Genomic DNA, 17,063 nt, shown 5'->3' with positions numbered 1-17,063 from the left:
AATTTACAATATTGTAAATTCTCTGTGGCTGCCATACTGTTAAGCACATATGGAAAAAAAATTGCCTCATACACACTCTCGTTTCTTTTCAGTTTAAAAATGCTCTAAAAACGTACTGAATAGAGCCAAGACTTGATGAAATAAGAGGGTTTGTTTTGAAAAGTAGGTTTGTAGGATGTATTCAAGCTTCACATGATAAACTCCATCTTAAAAGCAATTAGAAATAAATAAAGATGAGCGGCTCTGCTCTGATAGAAATGAATTATATTAGAGAATTAATGTTCTGATTTTGTCAATGTGAACAAGTGATGATAAGGTGATCACTATTGGACTAAGACCCATTACAAAGAAGGAATTTGTATACCGAATTTAAGACGATTGGAATGCTGTTTCTGAGAAGTTTATCTGACCAAAGAATGGGACAAACCTACGCTTGTAAAATTAGACTCTACTCATATCGTCTCAAGATTTTGTATCAGTCGGGTTGCTGCAAACTGTTCCGAGTGATTTAGTTTGGAGGGAAAATATAGTCCAAGTGTCATATAGTCTCGTATACCCAGACTGCGGGGCTTTGTTCCGGCCGTTTCTGAAATAAAAAGGGTCTCGTATATTAGTCATATCGTCATCTCAAAAAATAGCTCCTTCGTGCTTCGTTATTGATGGCTGCCAGCAAAGTTCAAAAAGGTCACTTATCGATAACCAAGCATGAAAGAATGTCCAACGCTGGTTTCAAACAAACGGAGTAAACTCGTGTATCAAGAAGGGCTGCGTGGAAGCCATCAGGCCGGACTACGTTTTGTCATTACGCCACTGTCGCGTCTGTCGCGTCTATATGCAACATGCAGCCGACCAGGTCCCATGTTAGGCACGGATATCATTGATCTACCTGTGGTTTACGTGACAAAATGGCGTGCTTTTTATGTCGAGCTAATGTATGGCATCGCAACAATCGAAAGAAGTTAATCATTAATGGTTGTATGGCATCATAATGGCAAACGAACTGAAACTCTTAACATCACATTTGGCCTCGAAACCTTTCCCTTATCCCCTAAACGAAAGTATAGAAGTGTGAAAATTTGAAGAAGAAATTTTGACCTTAAATTTCTCCATATAGGCTACAGTAGCGGTGTATGAGGCATTTTTGAAATAGGCTGTTGGACGGAAGTTTGTAATGATGAATGGTTTTTAAACAATAGACATTTGAAACCAAAAATCTGATCGGACCGAGTACTGAGTATCGCATACGATACGCTTCCAAGACATAATCACGGCAAACAGTTTAAGCAAATTTTAGCACAGCAATCGAAATAGAGCCAAAGTCATCCCAATCAACGCCTTCAGACTATTTCGTCATGCGCAATAACATGCGTTCAATTTCCACGTCAACAAAGACATGGAATCAAGGGAGTATTCAAAATATGTCGAGGCGGGGATAGATTCAGACCCTTTTACATTAAAGTCTATATAGGTTTTTATAATTTGAATTTACAAATTAGCAATATACCTTTGCGCATAGTTAGCAGGAAAGGACCTTCAGTTGGTACGTGTGCTTTACGGAAACAAGAATATACAATCATTCAGCAACTACACATCAATCACATTGCCTAATTTGTCTGACTTTTGATATATTGAAACGTTGACGCACACTGATATACACATGAAAATATATTTATGTCAAAATGTGCCTTCGGATAGTCATTCGTTTTTATGTTGTCTCATAATTGTCGCAGATACGTCTACATTCTGACAAAACTTTGTACCAAGAAAGGTCTGTTCAGATTCGGAATTAAAATGTCAGTTACTGATACTATTTGGTGACGATCCAAAACAAAATTATAAAGGGTGTTGAAGTATCAGAAATTAAATAGAGGTATTTATAGACTCAACTACTTACGTCGGTTGGAACACAATGAAAAGTATCCGAAATTGCATTCACAATAATGTTGTTACAATATGTTTCGGCCTTATTTTAACTGTCAACCGCACAAATGAAAAGCATGAAAACAGTTATTGCCTGTTAGACTACTTGATTAATTGATTGGTTAATGTTGATTAATTTCATTCGAATAGGAAGGTTGAGAAAGGTCAGGGGGATCCTTAGATTAGAAAAAACACACTTTACTTGAAACCTCGTTTTCAAAATATTGATAAAGATCTTTCGCCTTCAAGTGAGACCAACTAAAGCATAAAGCCATTACCCCCCCCCCCCCAATCCATTTTTGACGTTGCCCTGGGTGCAGTTGGGCCCTCACGACATTACAACAAAAATGGCTACTTCACAGCATGGTACTCTCAGAAGTGACGAGGACGAACTCGCAAACAAGACGCCAAGGATCGACGAATTCAGACGTTTACTGCTCAAAATATCTCAAGAGATTCCCAAAGGTATGTATCCTCATTATATGTATTCCGACATTTACAAATAATCTAAAATTGCACCTGTGAAATTGAGATTTAATACTTGACTACAGCGACATGCTCCAGCAAACCTCTCTGCTGTGTTGGGTTTGGACTCTCAAATACAGCAGCAGTCCTTTGTATACCAACTCAGTAGGATTATGGATCCAAGCATGGAGGTAGTCTGGTACGTCCATGGTCCCAGAAACCACTGATATTACGCTGCACACCAGTCGATGGATATACAAAGTAATATAGATATTAGCGTTTTCAGATAATATTTCACAGAAATGTTGATGCTGCAGCGGTTTTGTTAATCAGTGGAAAGCCATATGATTATGAATACCTTATAAGAAAACTTGTTTCTGTGTTTGATTATGTAGAACTTCAATTCTATGCAAGTTGAATCACTTTGAAAGCCCTTATTGCCTGGCGGACTTTGCTTTCGTAAAAGGGAACTTAAAAGGGAATTAATGGTAAGCTAACAGATATTTGTAACGGAGACCGCGTTATGTATATGGAGAAGACAAAGGAGGAGCTGCCGAAGTTTATTAAAGTAGGCATGTTCCAAGCGAGACTGTTTATAGCATCGAAAAATGATAACTCAATTCAAAAGACGTGGTGCAGCAATTGTTTACAAGAAGGCCATTTTCGGAGGCAATGTCAAAATCAAGTTAGATGCAGATTATGTAACGAGACTGGACACTTTGCAAGAGACTGCACATCTGCCAAAAAATTCCATTCAAACTGGCAAAGACCCAATAGGTGATAATCATTCATTGGGAACGGCACTCGATACAACCCAGTCCACGAATTCCAGCAACTCTCAGTCAACAGATGTGTCATCAAGTCACAAAAATGCACCAAAGTCACGCATAGAAGCTGTAAACAACCAACACGGTGAAGGGCCAAAATCTGAGCCTTTGTCAAAAACTACTGGAAAGCGTGAAGGGGAGAGAAATCTGAGCATTCCTCTGAGTGACCAAAGCAAACCACCTGCAGGAGTGTCATCGTTGGCTACATCTGCTACTCAGCGACCAATTACGTCGTATTTTACCGAGTTTCAAGCCGAGCGCGGATCATCCCCTGTGCTACAAACATCGGACAAGGAAGAAGAAACCGCGAAATGTGAATCGTCAACCAAAGTGAGTGTAAGCGACGACAACAGCTTTGTCGACTGCGACACTACAAGAGAAGTTCAGTTCAATGTTCAGTTCAGTTCAGTTTGATAAGGGAATAGATATCCTATGCTGGATAATGGAACATCCCTCTGTTGTGGCATAGTAAAAGCTGGTGAAAGTCAAGATTTTCCGTGCATGTAGCGGTCAAACATGTTCTTGAAAGAGTTAACACTGTTTGCGTTGACCACCCAATCTGGCAAGCTGTTCCATAAGTTGACGATTCGTGGTGCAAATGAGAATTTCCTGATATCCAGTCTAGTGGTTGGTTTTATCAGTTTGTGCGCGTGGCCTCTGCTCCTTGACGATGTGTTTAAATTCAGTGATATGTTACAGGAGTCAATGTGGTTTACTATTTTGTAGACCTCGATCATGTCTCCTCTCTCTCTGCGACTTTTAAGACTTGTTAATTTTAAGACCTGCAACCGTTGCTCATATGACATATTGTGGAGTTGTGGAATCATTTTTGTTGCCCGGCGTTGAACTTGTTCAAGGATACTACTGTCTTTAACTAGCCAAGGTGACCATGCCTGAACTGAATACTCAAGTCTTGGTCTGACTAGTTGCTTATACAGTCTTAAAATAATGTCTGTAGATTTGCATGAGAGTGTTCTCTTCATCATACCCAGAACTTTATTTGCCTTCTTAGCTGCTTCTACACACTGCCGTGACGGTTTCAGGCTTTTATGGACGATAACTCCAAGATCCTTCTCTTCATCTATGCTTTCCAAAGGGATACCATTTATGTTATAAATATGATTTGTGTTTCCACTTCCGAGATGCATTACTTTACATTTGGTAATATTGAATTTCATTTGCCAGTCACATGACCACTTGTGTAGCTTATCTAGATCTAGCTGCAAACTCTTTATGTCATCGTTCTTGCTTACAGTTCTGTATAGCTTAGTGTCATCTGCAAATTTCTTTACTCTTGAACTGATGCCCACCTCGATGTCATTTATGTAAATTAGAAATAGGACTGGGCCGAGGACTGAACCCTGAGGAACACCGCTAGAGACAGACTGCCATATAGATGCTGAGCCGTTTATCACAACACGCTGTTTTCTGTCACTTAACCAGGCCTCAATCCAGTTTGCGATATTGCCGCGAATTACATGATTTGCTAATTTATTGCAGAGTCTACGGTGTGGTACCTTATCAAATGCTTTGGCAAAATCCAAATAGACAACATCCACCGGGTCTCCTCCGTCGATAAACTGCGTAATCTCGTCGAGAAACTCCAACAAGTTGGTCATACAAGATTTACCGTGGCAAAAACCGTGTTGCGAGTCAGTAATAAGATTATGTTTTTCCAAGTGCGTAACTATCCGATCCCTGATGATGGACCTCAAGATCTTTCCGCATAGGCTGGTTAGGCTGATTGGTCGGTAATTTCCTGGCTCACATTTTAGACCTTTTTTGAAGATAGGAGTAACATTTGCTACCCTCCAATCGTCCGGCACATTTCCTGAGTTCAAAGATTCGTTGAAAAGCAAGGTTAACGGTAAAGCAAGCTGCTCAGCACAATTTTTCAAAACACATGCTAGGATACTGTCAGGCCCAGGTGCTTTGAAGGAACAAAGACTGGTAAGTTTCTTGACCACATCTTCTCTATTTATCTGCACACTGTGTAACTCCTCTTCTTTGGATAGACTACTTGTCATGACTAGTTGTGGTAAGTTCAGCATATCTTCATTCGTGAAAACAGACACAAAGAAGTGGTTTAGAATGTCAGCCATGTCAGCATTTTCACCAATAAGTGCTCCATTTCTGTCGGTCAGAGGTCCTATTGAGTCCTTTGTTTTCTGCTTAGAACGAGCATACGCAAAAAATGCCTTAGGATTATCCTTTATGTGTTTTGCTAGGTTAATTTCATACATTTTTTTGGCTTTCCTAATCTCTGAGATGACGTAGCTCTGTTGCAGTTTATATCGTTGATAGTCTTGTAGACTTCTGCTCTCGGTATAGATACGCCAAAGCTTCCTTTTCTTCCTCACCTGATGCAGCACATGACTCGTCATCCACTTAGGTTTAGATCTGTTCTTGCGCCGCTTCATTGGAATACATTGAGAAGAAACAGTGTTTACAGTGTCTCTAAAAAATTTCCACATGTCGTTTGCTGTTTTTCCGTCAAGATTATTGTGCCAGTCAATATCAGCTAAACTTGAAGACAATTTGGGAAAATCAGCTTTGCGTAGATCAGGAGCATAGCCAGCTGGTGATGAATTTACAGTCACTACTTGAACTTCAAAATCAATAATTACATGGTCACTATTACCAAGATGGCCGATTGCGGTAGCTTTGTTTATCATTGTTGGCTCACTAGACAGGATCAGATCAAGGCAATTGTTTTCTCTTGTAGGAAAGTCAACGTGCTGAGTCAGAAAGTTGTCTTGGACACACTGTAGGAACTTTTCACCTTGATTGTCAGACACGATTGATGACCAACTGATGCCAGGGAAATTAAAATCCCCACAAATAACAGCATGGCGAGCAGCTGCCTTTGAAAGTACCTTGTATAAATTATTATTGTTTTCTTCAGAGCTGTTGGGTGAGCGGTACACAACACCAAACAATAGAGGGGGAGCTCCAGTCAAGGAAATTTCACACCAGACTGAATTTGTGAAGTTGTGTTCTTGTAGCTTGGTGACTTCTACAGCCATGTAGTCTTCTTTTACGTATAGTAGTACACCTCCTCCTCTGCCATTGAATGTGTCCGTTCTATCTTGCCTGAACGGAGCATGATAACCACTGAGACATAACTCAGCAAGACAAATGTCGGCATATGTCCATGCTTCTGTGATGGCAATTACGTCATAGTCCCCTTCAGTGATTAATGTCGAAAGTTCGTCACGTTTATTCATTATACTACGGGCATTTGTGCAGATACAAGATAGCGTAGTTTTCCTCTCCACGTTGACATCATGTAAGTGTTGGTTCAGCTTGATTTGATCAGGATACTTGGACTTAGAGATTTCTTCATTTAATATATTACTATGTACACTATTTACATGCTGGTCTCTCTCAACTAGTCGTTTTTTGTCTGGTCACAGTCATCCAGCTGGATAATGTGGCCTCTTCTTATCCTCAAGTTCTTTTCACCCTGGTCAGTTCTCCTTTTTAACTCAGTTCTCAACGCCTGATCTTCCTCCTGTTGTTTTCTGGTTAAGTCGGGGGTGATGTACACTTTATTTAACTCCTTGTCGTCACTAGATTTTAACTTCTTGGCGTTCTTGAAAATCCGTTGTCTGTCGGCTTTTTTCTGTAGTGTCATTTTGATTGGTCTAGAATATGTTTCACCTCTCCTCAGTCCAACGCGTTGGACTGTGAAGTCAGCATGAGTGATATCGGGTAGACCTATCTCTTCCATAAGTTGATCCACTAATAGCTCGTCACTCTTTCCTTCTTGCTCTTTACAGTTTTTTATCATCACATTACTGCGTCTTCTCACTATATCCACTTTCTTCCCTTACGTATCGGGTACACTATTTCTCAGGTCAGACACACTGTCTTTTACTTCGTTCACAGAATCGTCTAACTGTTTTAGCGATACACTCATGTCTTGCATTTCCTTTTCCAGTTTTTCCTGCTTTTGTTCGAAAGTACTCATCATTTTCATTATTCGTGCGGCGCACGTGTTACACTTTTCACAATACCAATGGATTGGGCTGTTGTCATCGTTCGCGTTTACACTCAGAAACTCGTACGTCGTTTTTGACACGTTTTCACACACGATGTGATGCCAAAAGTTACATATTCCACACAGAATAGCATCGTCGCCTTCCTTTACACCCTGCTTACACGTTCCACATCTGCTGATGGACTCTGTCACAGGAGAACTGTCGACTTTGTCTTTCTGTTTTGACGTACTACCTTTTCGGTTTGTGTTTTGTCTTACAGATGACCTCACCGCCGCCGCCATATTGGATACTCAAAGACCACGTTGTAGTTCAGAAGCTCAAACTGACGCTACTTTCAGGTCGATGGTAGAGCAAAAAAAACCAAGTTTTACCTTCACTGGAATGCAGGATACTTCACAAACACATAGCAGAGGTTTATGACGAAAAAACTCAAGAACAAAACGTATAAAACGGGGGGGCTAGAAGCGTGACTTTAACTTGACCGTCACCTCATACAGCGCCCTCAGTGAATTGTTAGAAGAAATGTCATACCTCGCACCAGAGTCACCACCCATTCTTCCGAAAGACAAGCACGTAAATGACAACGAAAGGAAAAACAGGAAGAGAAAGAGGAAACAGAAGAAAAAGTGACTATGAAACTGAGTATTGTCACTCTGAACGTGCGTGGCCTGAATAATCAGGTAAAACGCAGAAATATTTTTCATTGGATAAAATGTCAGAAAGTGTCTATTGGAATTTTACAAGAGGTTTATGGAGAAAATGATAAAATTTCTCTACGGGAAAAAGAATGGGGCGGAGAAATTGTTTTTGCTGAAGGTACCAGCAATAGCAAGGGAGTCGCCATTTTAATTTCTCGTAACTTTAGCTTTCGTGTTAATAGTGTTTTCAGTGATCCCGATGGTAGGATCGTGATTGTAAATGGCAATGCATAATGGTACTGGTTTCTCAGTATGCAGTGTTTATGCACCAAATGATTGCGTTCATAGGAACGATTTCTTTTTAAGCTTGTTGAATGTTATTGAAGAGAATTGTATGTACCACAATATTATACTTGCTGGCAATTTCAATTGTGCTCTCAAGGAGAACGTTGATAGAATGCCTCGTTCTGCTCGTCGTGACAAATCCTCTCGTTCACTACAGAGAGTGTTAAATCACTTCAACCTAGTTGATGTCTGGAGAATTTGTAATCCCTCAGCTCGCCAGTTTACCTGGAGGAGGCTGCAACCAAATCCAATCCACAGTAGATTAGATTATATTTTTCTTTCACAGAATCTGGTTAAGTGTATAAAAAAGCCGATATACGGCCTGCCTTGAAAACAGACCATATGTCAGTGTATCTTGAAATTCTTCTTGAGGTAAAAGAGAGAGGTCCAGGACCATGGAAATTCAATAAGCAACTTTTGAAAAGGCAGAAATATGTCGATGGCATTCGAAATGTCATTACACTTTGTAGAGATAAGTATAACAGTATCAGTGCTAAAGCCAGGTGGGATCTGACTAAAAAAGATATCAGAGAATACACCATTAATTATACTTATAATGTGAGTAAAAATAACAGTCAGGTCGTCCCGCAACTAGAAAAACAGTTGTTGATAGTAGAAAAGAACATGATTCATGAGCCTTCAGATACCAATATTGAATGTTATGGTACAATTAAGAAACGATTAGAAGAGCTGTATATGTTGCAAGCTGAAGGAGCACAAATACGCTCTAAAGCTGCATGGGTTGAAAAGGGTGAAAAAAGTACAAAGTATTTTTTGGGATTAGAGAAGTCGAGAGCGATTAAAAAAGAGATGAAGGTACTTTACACCCCACACGGGGAGCACATCACTGATACAGAGCATATTCTTGAAGGGCAAAAGCAATTTTATTATAATTTGTATGAATCAAGGGATAGAGAGATTGACTTGAATGAGTTTTTAGGTGATACACCTGTGCCTCAATTGACAAATGAACAGAGAGACAAGTGCGAAGGAGAATTATTAGAAAGGGAATGTTTCGCAGCGCTTAGTAGCATGGTTCATGATAAGTCCCCTGGTTCTGATGGACTCACTGCCGAGTTCTATCAACAGTTTTGGCCAGAAATTTCAGATCTTGTTCTTTCATCTTTGAATGAAGAATACAGAAGTGGTTCCATGTCTGTTTCTCAGAGACGTGGAGTCATCACCCTTCTGTAACCCTAACCCTGAGGTGCAGAGGGAGATCTTAATAACTGGCGTCCAATTTCACTCCTTAACACTGATTACAAGATTGCCACTAAAGCTCTGTCTAATCGATTGAAACATGTCCTTCCGTCAATAATCCATAGAGACCAAACAGGTTATATAAAAGGACGTTATATTGGTGAGAACATTCGTTTGATTTCTGACATTTTTCATTTTTCAAAGAAACGTAATGTAAGTGGTGCCACCATTTTCGTGGACTACGAAAAAGCTTTTGACAGCGTTAATTGGTCTTATATTGATGAAGCGTTACAAAAATTTCAGTTCGGTCTTTCGTTTCGTCAGTGGGTAAGAACTTTGTATACTGACATTCAAAGTTGTATTCTCTATAAAGGCTGGTGTTCTAGCTACTTTAATATACATAGAGGTGTTAGGCAAGGCTGCTCTCTTTCAGCTTTGCTATTTGTACTAGCGATTGAGATGCTTGTCTGTAAAATAAGACATGATAATGATATAAAGGGTTTCAAGTTACCGAAATATAACAGCAGAGTGTATGAAGCAAAGATTTCACTTCTTGCAGACGACACAACTATTTTTGTACAAGATCAAGCATCTGTTTTAAAAGTGCTATTTGTTATGGAACAATGTCATAAGTGTAGTGGGCTAAAAGTCAACAAAAATAAGACAAAAGCAGTGTGGCTGGGTAATTTAAGAACAAATGGTAAAAATGTTGGTGATATTAACTGGACCCAAGAGCCTGTGAAAACTCTAGGTGTTTTCTTTGGGTATGATTCTGAGCGTTGTAAATGTCTTAATTGGAACGATAAAATTACTTCTCTTGAAAAAGTGTTACAGTCCTGGGGTCGACGCCAACTTTCATTTTATGGAAGAGTTCACTAAGTCCTTAGCACTGTCCAAAATAGCTTATTTATCTGCAGTAATTGGTATTCAAGATGATATTTGCTGTACAGTTCAGACTCCAATAGATAATTTTGTAAAACGTAAAAAGAAAACATCAAATAGAGTTCTTGAAAAAGATTACCATTGTGGTGGTCTCAAACATGTAAATGTCAAGCTTCAAATGCAGGCGATTTCTGCAATATGGGTAAAGAGGCTTGTTGAAAGCAAAGGGGAGATATGGACCATTCTGCCCTGGTCACTTTTTCAATTAGATCAGACAACAGATTTGTTACAACAATTTACTTTGTGGAGAACTGTTCCAGATCACATCAAGTCACTGCTACCAGAGTTTTATGTTAATGTTATAGATGCATGGTACAAAATTAATTGTAAGAATAAGACAGTTAATTATTTACAGCTTGGGTGGTCAGAGAGATATAGATGCTTTTATGCAATACAGACGATTGAATATGACTATGCTGTAGTCACTGGCAAGTCAAAAATTACTCTTCATAATTTGAAAGGCAAGACACTTTATTGAATCTTATTCAGCAACACTTATGTAAAACCTCAAGGAGTCTTCAAAAATGGTGTAACAATTTAAATGACACAGCCAGAAACAGTAACAGTCATAGCAGCATCTGGAAACAAGTTTACAGTGTAACCAATGAGACAAAACTGAGAGAATTTCAATGGAACTTCTTCTACGTGTATTGCCATGCAACAAATATTTATATTTTTGGAAATTGAAAGACTCTATGTATTGTCCTCTTTGTCATCAAGTTGACTCCTTAGAACATAGATTTTTATATTGTAACATTGCTGAAAGATGTGGGAAAAGATTGAAAATGTAACCTGTAGATTTATTGGAGAAAGGGTGAAAATCACACGATCAATGAAAATGTTTGGTGACCCCGTTGAAAAACATGGTCATCCCAGACATTGTAATACGGTAATGCAACTTCTAATTTTATCAGGAAAATGGTGCATGCGTAAATACTGGATATCAGAAACAAATATTCCAATTGGAATTTTACTTAAAAAAGAATTTACTGTACGTTACAATATAGAAAAGACAATGAGCACTAGACCTGATGTAATGAAAATTTACGAGAGAATTCACAACCTTTTGTAAATTCTTTATGTGACCTTCTACCGTAATACATTAATGTAACTCTGCAATCACTTGATTTTTGTTTGTAATAAAAGAGAAAAAAAAGGGAACGGAAAGTTATAAAATTGTTCCGTTTTAGAGGTGTGTGCTGTGGGAACAAAGTCGGGAGAATATGGCCGCATAAGGATGGCGATGACGTCATTTCATGACCATTAAGTATTCAGTCGTAGGACCCCCTAGAAAACATATAAGTTTGCCTCAAGAGCCTCAGGTTCAACGTACTCTAGCCGTTGTTGCTGTAAGAAATGAAAATATGCCGGAGCGTTGAATGTTACTATAAAGGTCTACGGCAATGATTAAATATGTGTCACGAGATAAACAACTCGCGCGCCCTTTATCGAGGAGTGCAGGCCATGCCCGCAGGAGTCCACCTACCGTGACGTAGTGATCACATGATGTCAAGAGTCAAACGTAGTATGTTTGTTATAGGATCAACGTCGCGAAAATAATTTGATCTACGCTATGTTCACCCTCCTTGGGGAATACCGTATGTTTAGACGAAACTAGAAATTCATATGTTGAGGGTAGGTGACGTCAAGCGTATATTTTTTCGACTGTTCAAAGTTATTGACTTGAAGAGAATCACAATATAATGAATTTAGTTTCAAGACGCTCAAACGTGAAAGCGTGAGTATAAGCCCACTTTCGTAGTCTAGGAATTCATTTAATTTTGGAATTCTGGTTAATGAACATTCTCTCCACTGTATTTATAGAATGATTATAGATTTATATTCCCAAATGACTGTTCAGAATGATTTATTATCTGGCTGTTAATATATTCATACTGCGTTCAGCTTGCTATTTTCAGTCCCGTTTTCGATTAAAATGTACCTGGCAAATGATTAAGTAGTTTCCATTGAGCTAAAGTGTATGGGCAAGTAAAGATTACATCCTACTACTACAATGTCAAAACGTTGTGTGTATCACTGCAAAATCTGCCGATTCTGACCGAAGATGTATTATCATATGCCTTCACATTAAATATCATGCACTTAAAGTATCTCAAGTTGTCGGTTATGATCGGATATAGCCCAATTCTGCCGAAAGAACTCATTCCTTTTTTTTCTGTGCAGGAAGAACTTGAAATTGACATGACTGGCAGTCATATTTTACTATCATTGTCGGATTACGCTCAAATTACATGAGCTATGATCATTCTGAAAACAAAACAAAACATTACATTTTGCTTTTTACGAGTTTCTTAGCGTAGAGGAAGTATGGCATGAAAGTAAAACCACCTTGTCTACATTGGTTATGATAGTGTATAACACCTGATGAATGATTTTGTTCTTTCATTAATTCGCCTGAGTTTTCGTACTTTTTTATATAGGCCTCTGTGTCTTCGAAATTTTCTAGCAGTTCGTATTTGATATATATATTACTCGTTACAGAAAAACTTCCGTCTTTAAAATGGTTGTGCGGAGCCCAGCTACAAAGACAGACACTGGATAATATCGATTCACCGATTGGTCTATTCTCGGAACTGATGGATCGAGGCCTGATCGGTGAAGATAACAAGGCGATGCTAGTTGACTTGTTAAATGCCGTTGAGCTGTATGGATTAGTTCAGAAGTACATGCTAGCGAACAATCAAGCGTCAGGTATTATTTACTTCATTTCCATGATTAGATTATTTATATTTCTCATTATTTGTGCTTAACAGTCCGAACGACTTAACATAATGTGTACAAATCGACCTGATGGATGTGTAGTTACAGGTTGAGCGGTATTCTAATATTACTGAGTCGCTATTATTGTTATCATAGTATCATTGCGAGCTCCGATTCAGACAGCACATTTAAATTCTAATGCAGCCGAAGAAGTGTATAATGAAGTGTTGTAAATACACTGTGTGCAGTACATCAGTACGCACAAAATACAGGTGCCTCTGTATTTTTTAACTCATGCACCTAAATCTGAGAATGAAATAACAGAGTCGCCGTTCTAGAATTCGGAGGCCAAGAGCATTTGGTCCCATTGGTGCACGACAAGGTAGAACCAGGTGAAATAAAACACATTTAATTTGATTCGAATATATTTATTCTTATAATACTGCAGTCATACGGTGTTAATTACCGCACTTGTTTACAATTATGCTATCTAGATCTCGACGGAAAGAAAGCCAAGCTGATCAAATTCCTGAAGGATTTATACAAACGTCATTATGCTAATGTTCAGCCGATTCCCTGGAATGACGGCCTGAAACTTGAACTGAAGGATGTCTACACCCGGCTTGAAGTTAGAGAAGTAAAAAGGGGCTCCGCAAAAGTTGGTAAGGATCTAAATGATCTCCATGACATTTTCCAACCAAACAGTGAAGGAGACCGTGCAAGGCGTGTGCGAATAGAGGGCGCCCCAGCTATGGGAAAGTCAACTTTATGTAGGAAGATCGCCTATGACTGGTCTTGTGACGGGCTCAGTCAATTTTCTCTGCTTTTCTTTTTAGAAATGAGACATGTAAGTAAAGGCGAAGTGGTCGATGAAATCTTCAATCAACTGCTGAGCAAAGATACCGAATTTACTAAACAAGAAATTTCTGAATTAATTTCCCAGAGTGGGGAATCAGTTTTATTTTTGTTTGACGGGCTAGATGAAACCAGTGATGCAATTTTGGAGGACTCTGACATTCCTGATCATATCAATGAAAAGTATTACAGTTGGTGTATAACTCTGATCACCACTAGGCCTCGTCTCTGTGATGAGCATTTAAGTCAGTGTGACTTACATTTGATCGTGAAAGGGTTTACATCTGAGAGTACTAAAATATATATTCTTAAGTATTTCCAGATCGACAAGGAGAAGGGAAAGAAGCTTATTGATGAAATCAGCAAAAGGAGGAGCGACATGAGTCAGATATTTGTAAAAGATCTTCTAAGAAATCCACTACACATTTCATTTCTATGTATACTTTGGGAAGATCAAAAAAGAGAGGAAAAACTCGATTTTCCGGAGACGCTTTCCGGTTTATATCTTGAAATCCTGGACTGTATTTTAAAACGATATTGTGTTAAAAAGAAAATACCTTTAAGTAAGCAAGGCAGTGTACCCCCGGAAGTCCTAAACGACATAACGAAATTGGGTTTAGATTCACTTAGGGCGTACAAAAGCAACAAATCGGATTTCAGACGGGATGATCTTTCTTCTGAGACATCACTTGAATTGGGATTTTTGGTCAAAGATCTCGGCCATTCAAGAGTCAGGATACAGGAAATTTATTATTTCTCCCACAGAACATGGCTTGAATTTTTCTCAGCGTTACACATTGCTTTTTTATTGAGAACAGGGTTAACGGAAGACCGCGCTTTTCAGAACGAAGGTACAAAACATTTAACGCTACTCAAATTTGTCGCTGGTGTTACAGGTGTAGAAGAAGGTAAACTGTTTTTTAGGGAATTCAATGAACGCCTTACATCATCAACCATGAGGGGAATCTGTTGTGAATGCATATGTGAATCAAAAAGTCCTAAAACTTCGATCACATGTGTAGATGCATGTAATGTGCTGACAGTGATCTATTGTGGAAATTCAGGGAAAAAGGTAGACGCAAAATTTATCTCGTGCTTACAATCAGAAGCACACTTTATTGTAGAGAAGAAGTCTTGCACCTTTGACTGTTTTCTTCATATTATGAAACTTAAGCAGGGTGTCTTTGAAAATTTGGTTTTAGTTGGACCAAATCAAACAGAAATTTCTAAATTAACAGAAACACTCAGAACTCTCTCATTAACGTTGCATTCTGTGATGGTTTTCCTGTCGACTGATGAAAGCGTGGTTAAGGTAATTGATAAATTATCGGACATGATAAAAGATGACTCGGTACAGGCACCAATTACATCTCTGACAATAGGATTTACCGTTTTATGCAATATTTCCTTTACAGAGACGAGTGCTTGCTTGGATAAATTGTTCAAAAGGATCGAGGAAAATACGATGATAACGGAAGTATCAATATGTATAATGCAGGATTTTTACACTGGACATTTTTTCGATGCCTTCAAAAAAATCATACTTACTTTGCTAAAATTCTGCAGTAAAAATATACAGATTGGAGGCTTTTATTCAGCACTCCACTCTATGGGGAAGGACTTGAACAGCACCCTGAGAAGCTTAAATACGCACGTCAAATCCCTCTGCATTTATGAGGACAACGACGCTCTTGTAGACAGTGAAACACTTACTATACTGTCAGAGAACACAACATTGAGTGATATATCAATAGGTGTTTTGTCACCTGAATCAATCCATGGTGTATGTGACCTCATTAGACGTAACACACATGCACTATCTCTGTCTATTTACGCTGCAAATGTTGATCATTGCGTCTCTGTACTAGAGGCGCTGAAAGAAAATAAATCCCTCAACAATTTCAAAATCGCGATAAACGCGGCGACGTTTTTGGAGAAAGTACTTGAAAAACTGATGAGTGCTTTGCTGATACCCATCAGCAAACATATGGACTCAGGTCAGAGTGGACTGACTTCAATCAAGGTTTCTGCAAGAAACATTTACAACAAAAGATATGATAAGATAAGTAACATGATACTATGGCAACAAACAAAAGGTGAATGGTCGTACGAAACGGAGCTTTTATTGGATTCTATACAATTTATTTACAGTACAAAGTCTCCAATCACTGTTCGGTACCATCAATGGCATACAATCACGTACAGTTACGATCAACAAGGTTCTTAACGTAATTCATAACTCTCACATCATGTTCAAAGACAGTTGGTATTATCTTTATCATTAGCGCCCTATTTATGTATAGGTTTATTTATATTTTCATGCATTGATTTATAAATTCTTCATTTATTTATTTATTTATTTATTTGTCTGTCTGCTAGTCTTTTGCTTAATGTTCGTCGATAAATCTTTGTTAGCCTATTTGCCACAAGTTACATGATGTAACGGTCGTTGTCATTAAAACAATCACAAATGATTTAAATGTATGCACTGAGAGGCAACCTTTTGTATCTAGGAATTATACTCGATCCCAATACTTTCGAGATTAGGCCGCTTTATTGTACTTCAGAGTGTAGGAAAACTTGATGCATTAAAAAGAATCGATATTTTACCAACCCGTTTTGCGTGTCTATCTCTCAGATTGAGCTAATCGGAAGATTGTTTTAAGGCATTGAATGCAATTTCTTAGTTGTCTTCATATTAACAAAACGCAGCACTCTGAGAAACTTGTATTGCGTTAACATTCACTGTGGTAGGAGTGTACAAGTAAATTGACATTCATTTTTGTTATCGCAAACATCAAAACTGAGAAAGAAGCCGAGCCGCAAGATTTTCTGGGTAATGGAATGAAGTTCAAGTTGCTATCTCAGTGCTTGTTGATTCAATGCAGTGGCATTTTTAGTTGCTTCCAAGTTGTATTTGATCACAATGAACAGGAAAGTCGGGAATTACCGAGGAACGAAATTGAATTTGAAGATGCATGCATACAAAATATATTTACAAGCATTGTCTTGTTTTCTTTCAAAGATGATCTTGAATTTTAGTAGTCTTTTTAGCAGATGAAGACTTCTTGACGAGATAAGTTGTCAAAGATTTCTATCGCAAATGTCTTCATTTCAACTTTCTTGCATTTTAAATTGATTTGAAT

The 17,063-nt window shown here is 38.5% G+C and overlaps 1 protein-coding gene across 1 annotated transcript; it reads left to right on the top strand.

The window, feature by feature from the left end:
• Window positions 1–2,262: 2,262 nt before the first annotated feature.
• LOC139122256 (uncharacterized) lies at window positions 2,263–16,144 on the top strand. The gene is made up of 3 exons (XM_070687686.1): window positions 2,263–2,385; window positions 12,844–13,053; window positions 13,557–16,144. The coding sequence occupies exons 1-3, from the start codon at window positions 2,268–2,270 to the stop codon at window positions 16,142–16,144; spliced, it is 2,916 nt and encodes a 971-aa protein (XP_070543787.1). The 5' UTR covers window positions 2,263–2,267.
• Window positions 16,145–17,063: the final 919 nt, after the last annotated feature.

The sequence above is a fragment of the Ptychodera flava genome, chromosome 21 (genome assembly GCF_041260155.1).
Source record: "Ptychodera flava strain L36383 chromosome 21, AS_Pfla_20210202, whole genome shotgun sequence".
In the NCBI taxonomy this organism is placed as follows: Eukaryota; Metazoa; Hemichordata; class Enteropneusta; family Ptychoderidae; genus Ptychodera; species Ptychodera flava.
Note: the sequence above shows the minus strand (reverse complement) of the source record. Positions and strands in the feature narration are given on the sequence as shown.

Bases quoted from the DNA above. Each gene is read 5' to 3' on its own strand.
- LOC139122256 (XM_070687686.1), top strand. From the start codon at position 2,268: ATGGCTACTTCACAGCATGGTACTCTCAGAAGTGACGAGGACGAACTC. The intron at 2,386-12,843 runs GTATGTATCCTC...TACTCGTTACAG, and splicing joins ATCTCAAGAGATTCCCAAAG to AAAAACTTCCGTCTTTAAAA. The intron at 13,054-13,556 runs GTATTATTTACT...TATGCTATCTAG, and splicing joins AGCGAACAATCAAGCGTCAG to ATCTCGACGGAAAGAAAGCC.